The sequence below is a fragment of the Phalaenopsis equestris genome, unplaced genomic scaffold, assembly GCF_001263595.1.
Source record: "Phalaenopsis equestris unplaced genomic scaffold, ASM126359v1 Scaffold000099, whole genome shotgun sequence".
NCBI lineage: Eukaryota > Viridiplantae > Streptophyta > Magnoliopsida > Asparagales > Orchidaceae > Phalaenopsis > Phalaenopsis equestris.
In genome coordinates, this window is record NW_018164541.1 from 321,689 (window position 1) to 332,463 (window position 10,775).

At 33.0% G+C, this 10,775-nt stretch overlaps 2 protein-coding genes across 2 annotated transcripts in view; one reads left to right on the forward strand and one right to left on the reverse strand.

The window, feature by feature from the left end:
- LOC110020546 (28 kDa heat- and acid-stable phosphoprotein-like) overlaps positions 1 to 10,775 on the reverse strand; it is a 75,262-nt gene that overhangs the window by 23,278 nt on the left and 41,209 nt on the right. The window lies entirely within an intron of this gene.
- Positions 640 to 2,160, forward strand: LOC110020548 (GTP-binding protein TypA/BipA homolog). The gene is made up of 5 exons (XM_020718688.1): positions 640 to 761; positions 851 to 901; positions 989 to 1,072; positions 1,780 to 1,830; positions 1,925 to 2,160. The coding sequence occupies exons 1-5, from the start codon at positions 756 to 758 to the stop codon at positions 2,009 to 2,011; spliced, it is 279 nt and encodes a 92-aa protein (XP_020574347.1). The 5' UTR covers positions 640 to 755; the 3' UTR covers positions 2,012 to 2,160.

Sequence of the window (10,775 nt, forward strand, 5' to 3'; positions counted from 1 at the left end):
GCGATATATTTTTCCTTGGTACTGTAGCAACCACATTATGCCCCACGGGGTATATCTCACAACAACTAAAAACAATATTGATTCCAAACAAGTCTTTCATTTTAACTTTCTCAGAGCAAAACAATCACTAGATGCTTTACTCGATTTAGCATCTTCTGTTTTCCTACCAACTATTATGCTGCAATGACACCCTTTTCTGTTTTCATTCAGGGTTACATGGAAGACTAATCTTTGCTAGTAAAACATTTGAGTGAATGGAAGCATTAAAATTGAAGGAGCTTCTGTTTCACTTGAAATAGAAAACGTTCACTTCATGTATATTTGTACTATTTTAGGATGATTTACATTCCTATGTATTTACAGATCAAAAACACCCAAAACATCAATTTTTACATATATGCATCCATACTTATCCTTGAAGAGATGTATTTCACTTCTTAAAAGTCAAAATAGTGGTATTTTTCATGTGATGCGAGACATATAGGTCCTATAAATTTTGAAAAGTAAAGTTTAGCTGTTAGATATATAAATACATAGGAATTGGGTGGTATGGTATGTATGTAAATGCCTCATTATTTTATTTTATGAACAGAACAGAATCTCATTCACATCCCAAAATTTGTTTTGCCGTCCTCATTTTATTGAAAGTTGTAGCCCCAAATTGTTACTTTTAGGTATCGGTTGGTCGCGGAATTATTACTGCGCACGCCCTCACAAGTTTGGAAGCTCGTGGCATTCTTTTCGTGTCTCCTGGAATGGAGGTTACTTCCTGCTGCATTTTCTTTTATGATTATATTAAAATTCATCGGATTATAAATATTTATGTTTTCTTCTCTTTAACTGTTTGAAGACATATGATGGGATGATAGTTGGTGAGCATTCACGAGATGCTGATCTAGACGTAAGATGTTTGAACTCATGATCTTCTCATTGCTACTTTTTAACCGTTATGTTACTGCTAACTTTGTCTTATCTGCGTCTCTTATAGGTAAATCCTGTAAGAACAAAAGAACTTACAAACATTAGAGCTCCGGGAAAAGATGAAAATGTTCGATTATCGCCGCCTCGCTTGGTAAAGTTTCTTTTTTTTGCTGCGGTTTATGTCTTCGGCCATAGATCTGACCACAATATATTTATGCTCATAAAATGTTTAGTCTTGTAAATGGTTTTGGGAAATTTACATACATATGTATTTATGCATCTAGCACCCAAAGTTTGATATTTTCATTTATAATACTTAGATGTTAACAACCTAGGAAGATTTACATATATATATCACTCAATATCTATGCATTTACATATCTAATGCCTAAACATTAATCATTACATACAAACCACCTTACCTATGGTGAAAAGGTGAATTTAGTTTCCATGAAAAGGTGAAGTTCACTTTTTAAAAATTAAAATGATTATTGTAATTTTGATATAATATGAAAGACTTGGGTGACATAAATGTAAAAAAAATAAAATTTTGATGTTAGATATGTAAATACATAAGAATTGCGTGGTATGTACGTAAGTGCCCCAAAAACCCATGCATGAAAATGTATATTTCACTTTTAAAAAGTTAATAATAGTGGTATTTTTGATGCAATGTCAAAGATTCGAGTGCTATGTATATAAATATAGAAGTTTTGGTATATATGAAAATTGTGTGGCATGTAAGTATATGCCCCAAAATTTTAGTCATATGCCCAAGTTTATTTGAGATGTATATTGGTATTGTCGTTCTAAAGCACTTCGAGACCATTTAATTTCTTGAAATTTCAAATTTTGCAGATGACTCTGGAGGAAGCCATTGGATATGTTGCCTCTGATGAGCTCATTGAGGTTAGTCTCAAAATTTCATGAATATTAGTGAATATATAATGTGAAATAAATTGTTTGTGTATTGATTGAATGTTTTCACCTTCTATCCTCATAGGTTACCCCTAAGGTTATAAGATTAAGAAAAAGATACCTTGATGCCAACAAGAGGAAGATGATGAGAAATAAGCCTACATCATGGTAACAAAAGCTTTTAATTTCCTCCCCCACACTAAAGCTTATTTATTTATTATTCATGTGTTGCTCAAAAAAGTTTTGGCATGTAACATGTTATTAATATTTATTTGTATACTATATTTACCACAAAAGATAGTTAAGAAAAATAAAATGTTTTTTTTTTATAAGGTGAGCACTTCCTTGTTCAGTTGGTAGGCAGGGTCATTGTAAGTCCCCTCTGGCAAGGGTTTAATTCTTACTGTTGTGCGTGTGGGGCGAATTATAGACACATAGCACAAGCTCTTATCATGGGGCCAGATTGTGCATGGGAAATCGATATTTGAGCCTCTGCCAAATTGACATTATAATTATTTGCTATTATGATATTGAAGGCTTTCTGGTTGGATGTTATTAATAATTTAAATTGAAGCCCATTGGTTCAAATTTTAATGTGCACTTAAGAAAATTAGTTCTTTTCTCATTATCTATACTATTCTTTTGTGGAATTGGATGATCTTCAATTTCTTTGGCAATTATGCAGTACATTTATTCTATCCTAGATAATCCATTAATTCCACTAGGAATGATTGGACTTAGGGTCATTGAAGTTTATTATTTAAAAAGTTAGTTACAAAAATTAAAAATAGAATTTACATGCATCACTTAATTCCTATGCATTTTTTGTATGCATCTAAATTTCAATTTTGACTTATATGCCTACTTATTTATGCATGAAAATATGTATTTCATCTTAAAAATGGTGGTAATTTTGTTGTGATATGATAGATTCGGTTGTATAAATGTAAAAAAAAAATGAAGTTTAGGTGTTAGATGTGTAAATGCATAGAAATTAGGTGATATGTATGTAAATGACCCATAAATAATGGCCTAGAAGTGAACCTTTCAACAATTTGTATGTTGTAGTTCAATATTTTTTTTAGAGAGTAAGGGTGCGTTTGGGGCAGCTTGTGCGTTTCAGTATAAGTTGTTTATTCTGAAATGCCGCTCGCGGGCAGGCTGCGAGGCGTTTAGTGTAAAAAACTTAAACGTGGTTCCGGATAAGCTGGTGAGACGCGCGAACCAAACAGTACAGCGCACTTATAAGTTGCCCCAAACGGGTCCTCCTTCACCTAAAGTTTTTGGCACCAATTGATGTAATGATGCTAAAAAGATATTCGATGATGATGGATGGAGAGCACAAGTAGCACACATGAACGTATATGACATTCCCAACTTCATTAAGAAAAGGGTACACTTAAACCTTATAAAAATGGGCAGCAAGCTAAGTTTGCAAAGGTAAAATATTCAATTTGAATTCATATTAAGACTTCCTACATCCAATAAATCTTATGATTATTTGTAAGTATTTGTAGCATAAGATTTAGAAAGCAATTGGAATGTCAAATGTTATGTGAAGTATATGAGAAGTTATAATCATTAAGACAATTTTATGAAATGAAGTTTTTAGCATTTTCAGTCCCATTGTCATTAGGGCTGTAAAAAAAGCTCATTGTTCGCGAATAGTTCGTGTTCGGTTCATCAAAGTTCGTGTTTGATTCGTTCGATAAATAAACAAGACGAATGTGAATAAATTTTTTTCGTTCAGTTAGTTAAACGAGTCAAACACGAACAGTGATGCGTTCGTTCGTGTTTGAATCGTTATTGTTCGAAATATAAAATAATTTAAAATAATTATATATAATAAATTTATGATATTTTAAAAAATTAAATTTTATAAATTATAATATATAATAAATTAATAATAATAATATATTTATTAATATGCTATATTAGTAATATACAAATATAGATATTGTATATTTATATAATATAAGTTATATAATTAATATAATATATTATTTATATATATATTAATATTAGGGATGTCAAACTGGCTTGTCGTTCGCGAACTCGTGTTCAGCTCGTTCGTTAAGAAACGAACAAAAATAGTGACGTCACGAACAATTTTGAACACGAGCTTATTTCAAACAAACTAAATTTCAAACGAACCAAACACGACCACAAGCTCTGTTCGTTCGTGTTCTGTTCGTTTACACCCCTAACTGCCATGATTGGGCTTGCTTTCTCCATGTCTATTTTACCTATGAAAAGCTTACCCAAACAAATTTGTGTAATGGTAGTAAGTTCTAATGTTAAGAATTAGCTACTTGTCATATGTCATCTTTGGCTTCATATTTGTAATAATAACATAAAATGCATAAAATAACATGTAAATAATCAAAATAAACATAACCAACTTGAGGTTTCATTTTTTGTATCATATACATTAATCCAAGTGGTTGCATGTGTGCTATAGGAGCTAATGATGTTGCATTAGTTATCAGCTTGACTTTTCTGAGCACCTTAAGATTCGTTGTAATCTCTCCTTGGGCGCCAATCCTTTGGAAGATAGCTTTTTCAACACCCCCTTCCATGTGGCATTATACCGAGAACTCAACATTTTATAGTTAATGGCTTAATAATATCTCCCTAGTGAACTTGCTTTCTAGAGTTTCATCTTTATGGTGCTTTATTGTATTGCGGCATTTAATAATTTGTTGCATTGACACCTTTTATTTGGTGCACTCTAGGATCCCCTCTCTTTAAATACCTTCGCTCGAATCTCTTCTAAGTATTATGAAAAATTATTGCATGTGGTGTCCGATCCTGACCGTAGATCACAGTGATCTACGGTCAGGATAAATTTTGGTGAGCCCCACTTAAATTTTTTTTTTAAAAAAAAAGAAAACCAAAATTCATCCTGTAGATCACCATGATCTACGGTCAGGATTAGACAGCGGTGTCTGTATGCAATAATTTTTTTAAAAAAAAATTTAAGTGGGGTCCACCGAAATATATTGTGACCGTAGATCACTGTGATCTACTGTCAGGATCGGACACCGCATACATCTCTGCATGCGGTGTCTGTATGCAATAATTTTTCCAGTATTATTCAACAACTCATCATCATAAAGTAGTCATCTACTCGAATTCTTTCTTAATACTTGTTGACATGTTATCATTATTGAGCTACAACTTCTCGATAAAGTGTTTAATTTTTTTTTTTTATAGCTTCCTTTCCTCATCTTTTAGTGTGCCCATCAACTGAACGATATGTCTTCCTTTTTTAAAGTTTAGGGAATAATTTAACGCCTTAGAGCCATAAATTAGCTAATTTCTCAATAGGTAAACTATTGACTTCTTTCTTAACAAGCAATCTATTTTTTGTACCTTCTTGAAAAGTCATAGACATCTTTTTTAACACATTTTTTTTAACTTTTCTCTTAGGTTAGTTATCAGTTTTTTATAAACTCCTTGCATGTTGACTAAGGGTGTGTTCGAGGAAAAAATATTGCGTCTGGAGTTCGGACGCAAAGCTACGTCCGAACAGCTGATGCGATACATCGGATGGAGCAAAGGGGGGAAAAAACACCCCAGGTGTATCACGTCTGTTGTCTGACGTAGCTTGCATCCGAACTCCGAACTCAATATTTTTTTCGTGTTTGGGAGGGCTTTTTACATGCTTTCGTTTGAAAATGCACTTAAAGGTGCTTTTGGAAGCTTGCTTTTTTGGTGCTTTCAATGAAATGTCGTTACCAAAACAAGCCAGCTATGAACGTCAGTGCAAAGCTCGTTTCTACGGAACGCATTACGGTATGGATGGTAAATGACCTTACTGCCCCCTCTTCTTTTCCAAAAATCCATCTTGTTTTCTGCGATATTGCCCGTGTTTTTTTCTTCTCCCCCGATGTGCGCATCCAGGATTAGGGCATAGCTCTTGTTGGTCTTTGCTTCTCCCATCTATCTTTTTTGTCGCCTCTCTGTACGTATCTTGATTTAAGGTTACACGAGGGTTTGGCTTCTCATTTTTCTTCCATGGTTGTGATTTTGGCTTCTCATTTTTCTTCCCTCTGATCGAATTTGGGCATTCTGATATTCTCGTATATTCTCTACATTGTCAAGTTTGATTATTGGTTTTTGGCTTCTCCCCATCTTTAAATTTTTGGATTTTTAATGGGTGTGGTTTTTCATAGTCGTCTTTGTCATGGGTGTGGTTTTGCAATGTTGGTTGTGGGTGTGGTTTGTTGGTCTTTGATGGTCGTGGTTGGGTTTATATGGGTTGTGGTTTTATTTAGTTAGTTGGTTTATATGAGATATGGTGTGGCTGTTGTCGGCTATGGTTTTTTTTTGTTGTGGCTTTGAACTGATGGTTGTCCATGGGTGTGGTTTGGTGATCCCTGTTGGTTGTGGGGGTGGTTATGATTTTTTAATGTTGATTGTTGATCTTTGATGATAGTTGTTGGTTTTATATGGGATGTGGCTGGAGTTAATTGGTTGAGTTTTATGGGAAGTGATTGTGGTCAGGGTTGGTTGTGGATTTGGTTGTTGTTTTCGACCGATGGTTCTTACATGTGGGTATGGTTTGGTGGTCTCTGTTGGCTATTGGTTGTGGCTGCGGATTTGGTTTTGCAATGTTGGATGTTGGTAAGGGTTGGTCGTGGTTTTGGTTTTGGTTTTGCATGAATGGCTATGGTTGGGGTCGCTGTGATTTCGATTTTGATTTTGCATTGATGGTCGTTGGTTGTGGGTGTGGTTTGTTGGTCTTTGTTGATTATTGGTTATAGGTGTGGGTGTGGTCTTACAATGTTGGTTGTTGGTTGTGGGTATAATTTGTTGGTCTTTGATAGGCGTGGTTTGGTTTATATGGGTTGCGATTTGAGTTAATTGGTTGGGTTGTATGCGATGAGGCTGTGGTTGGGGTTGGTTGTGGTTTTGCTTTAAGACCAACAAAACAAGACTTCCCTTAGAACATATATGCGATGAGGCTGTGGTTGGGAAACAAAACAAGACTTCCCTTAAAATTTGGATGAGCCCGAATATGCTCATTCAAATGAAGTATAAGGGGAATAATCACAGGAGAGAGAACATGGTGAATCAATTCTTTCCAAGAGCTCTGCACCCTCAAATTAGAAGCGTAAAATGAAAATGAAGGTCAATGCCCAATATTTATCTGAGTAGATTTCACAGCTCGTTACAACCTGCACTAGTATGACATTTAGAGCTCGCACAACTGTGCAGGGATACCCAAATATGGCATAAGTAATGAAGCTATTGGACTCCACTCTCAAGATATTTGATGATATGCCCCTATATTTATTTGCTATAAAACTTCTTGAGGATTGAATAAAGCAGGAGGCTTTCATTATGATGGTACTGGAATGGTTACATTTGATATTTTCTTAACAATCAGTCTAACTAGTTTGTATTTTTCTATTTGTGTTTCTTACTGGCGTGTAATAATTTAAACTTTTATGCTGAATAATATCTTGTTTTATGCTTATGTGAAATTTCAACATGTACGTTTAGTATGAGTAGTACTTCAATTATGAAGTTGTTCACTTATAACATAGCTTGTTATTTTTTATATAATCTAACATGCATAAAATAGTCAGATGGACCCATCAAATGAAGATGAAATTATTGAAATTGTGGAACAAATAATAATTTTGACCACTACAATATGTCTTATCAATAAGTATTTTTAAACAAATTTGTGCAAGACATCTTGTGTTTCATCTCATCTGTAGGTGACAAGTGGATTGTCTAGCTGCTACAAAGTCATCCAGGCAGACTTCATAGCATGTTTTAGATGTCAAATTTTTTTTTTTGTGATCTGTTGGGTGAATTGCAATATAATTATGGTTTGCGTTGATTTTTTTTATTTACACCTGGGGAAATACTAGCCATCTCTTTAAATATTGCCACATAATGAGTCAATTTATGCTATTACTAAGTGATTTCAGCTCTTCACAGAGATAATTAATAGATATTTCAATATCAAAGTTAACTCTTTGGTCATAATGACAAATAACGATGTTAAACCCATAGATCGTGCTTTTGTGCACATACTAAGAGAAATCTATGATGATACGAGATTCATGTCATTCTTCAATGTATTGATTTATATATTTAATTTACATTCATGTTTTACAAAAAAAAATGTTCTAACGAGTATTTTAAATAAGATTGTATATGAGCAATTGATGACACATATTGATGCATGTATTAGCAAAAATGAAAAATTTGAGTATATCGGACACGTTAATTTGCAGTACGAAATATCTTAATAGTTTTTTATTTCAACATGTGTTTTACATTCTTAATAACTGGATGAGAAGGGACTGCTCATGATAGTCATATATTCAAATTTGTTATTTGACGACTTGAATATAAATTTCTAATGCATCTACATAGTTAGTAAATCATGACTATATTTGAATTGAAGTACTGATAATATTATCATTCAGTGAAATATTACCTTGTTGATTTAAAATATCCCATGCATTGAGATTTCATTGAGCCATTCTCCAATATAAGGTACCACCTTCCTAATTTTGAGCATATCAACCAACTAATTAGAGGGAGGAGTGATATTTTCAATAAGAGACATTCATCATTACAAAGATTATTGAGATGACGTGCAGCATATGCAAGATAAGTGAGTCAATCTCCGAGATATGCCAACATATTTTTTCAAAAAGTAGATAAAGATATTTATAATAACGGAAGTTCTACATATTCAGAGACACTCATCTCAAGACGATATTGATTTTAGGGCCTTAGAAGAAAATCCAACATGCATACCTGTAGAAGCATTTGAAAATCAGGCATGTTAATCATTACTCGATGAAGACTTTGGTGTTAATGACTTCAACATGTTGGGGAGGGCGTTCAAGAGACGATCTGGTTGAGAGAAGACATTACAAATGCTTTAGCGAATTCATCGAGTATATCTAATTTATATTTTATAGTGTCCTCAAGTTGATGTTTTATATTTGAGATGTATTGAAGATTGATTGATGTCTATTTTCTCTTCTAGGTTTTGATACTTTAATTTTAAGTTTATAGCTTTAGAGATGCATATTTTTTCTTATATTTAATTTTTTTTTCTTTTTTCGATTGTAAACCATAATATTTTTTTTTATTATTTTTTTACATTTATAGTCTGATTTGTCAATTAAAAATATATTATAATCTTAAGTACTTCAAGAATTTTGTATTGTCGTTGTGGTACATAATGTTCTAAATACATATCAAGAAGAGAAGAAAACTATGTTACGAGATTTTATTGTTATTCCAAAATAGGATATGTGAAGAGTGCACAATTTTTTGATGAGCCGACAATATAGAGAGGTTTTCTCTAGATAGTGAACAGATCAGGAGAGATGTTACGGACAAAAATTATCCCCAACACTGGTACGTTTGGATATGAAGGGGAATGTCATTACAACATTACTAGTTATTTTCGTGATTTTTATTATTGAAATACTACGTATAAAATGATAATTTACAATTGCCGTATTGGAAAATTTTGGACATGTATCTATTACATCTATAAGGGCATAATAATCTTTTTCATTAGAAACAATTGCTGCCTAGGGGTTTAAACAATTAAAAAATTATCTTGTCTTCAACTCAATTTTAACTCATTCATTGAAATGAGCTCATGTTCAACTCGAATTTAATTCAAATACATCAACGAATTTTCAATTAGTTATATTAATATTATTAAAATTAAAAAAATATTCTACTAAGCTCTTGTATGTCACACATCCACAAGGCGAAGCTTTCTTGCCAAACCACTTTTTCCCTTCCTCATTTATAGAACTTTTCTCACAATAAATCTGTCCAACTCGCAGTGTGGAACTAATAAATGTCCCTGTTCTACCCTTCCTAGCTTCTTGCTCCCTAATGTCGTCCTTCCAGATAGGACTGTAAACGAGCCGAGCTTGGGCGAGCTCTGGCTTGGCTCTTGTTCGACTTGTTTGAAACTGTTTGTGTTCGAAATCGGCTCATGTTCGAAATCAGCTCGTGAATAGTGTGTTCGTGTTCGACTCAATTTAAATATTCGTGTTCGGGTTCGGCTCGAAATTGACTCATTAAAATTAAATTGAAAAAAAAATAGATGTAAAGTGTTGGATTTGAACCTGTACCAAATGTATGTAAAAAAAGACACATAACCACATTACCACACAATGTGTTACAATCTAAACTTAGATATAAATATATATAATATATTATTATATAATTTCTATTTCGAGCTAAAACGAGCCGAACACGAGCGAACAAATAGTTATTCGTGCTTGGCTCGTTTATAATTCGAGCTTTAAAAACTTGTTCGTATTCGGCTCGTTTACTTAACGAATGAGCTGAACACGAGCTACTTAACGAGCCGAACACGAGCTATTCACGAATAATGAGCTATTTTGACATCCCTACTTCGGGAAGCAACAGCCAACACTAACGAAAGGTAAAAATTGCTGCAGCTAGCTTTCCTTATTTTATATTTATATTTACATATGTAATACTTTACATGCAAGCGCGCAAATTAAGTCTTTTCTGGCCCATTTACATATATACCACCCAAATTCTATTGGTTTACATATCTAACACCTAAATTTATTTTTTTATATAATTACAACATCTAAATATAATTTAAAAATAATAAAATCTAGCATTTTCTAATAAATTTAAAAAATAATAAAAAAAAAGGTATAAATAAATAATAATATATAATTATTTAATTATTGCAAGCCAGAACATACCGAACATGAGCAAACAAAACATTTATTTGTGTTCGACTTGCTTATAAATCGAGCTAAAACAAGTGTTCATGTTGGTTAATTTGTTTAAAAAATGAGTCTAACACGAGTCATTTAATGAGCCGAACAAAAGCTATTCTCGAATGCTGAGTTTTTTTTTTTGACAGCCTTAGCTAAAACACAACAGAT

What these genes read in the sequence shown, in the direction of transcription:
- LOC110020548 (XM_020718688.1), top strand. An exon ending in CACGAGATGCTGATCTAGAC is followed by an intron (nt 902 to 988) that starts GTAAGATGTTTG and finishes CGTCTCTTATAG; the next exon opens with GTAAATCCTGTAAGAACAAA. An exon ending in CCTCTGATGAGCTCATTGAG is followed by an intron (nt 1,831 to 1,924) that starts GTTAGTCTCAAA and finishes CTATCCTCATAG; the next exon opens with GTTACCCCTAAGGTTATAAG.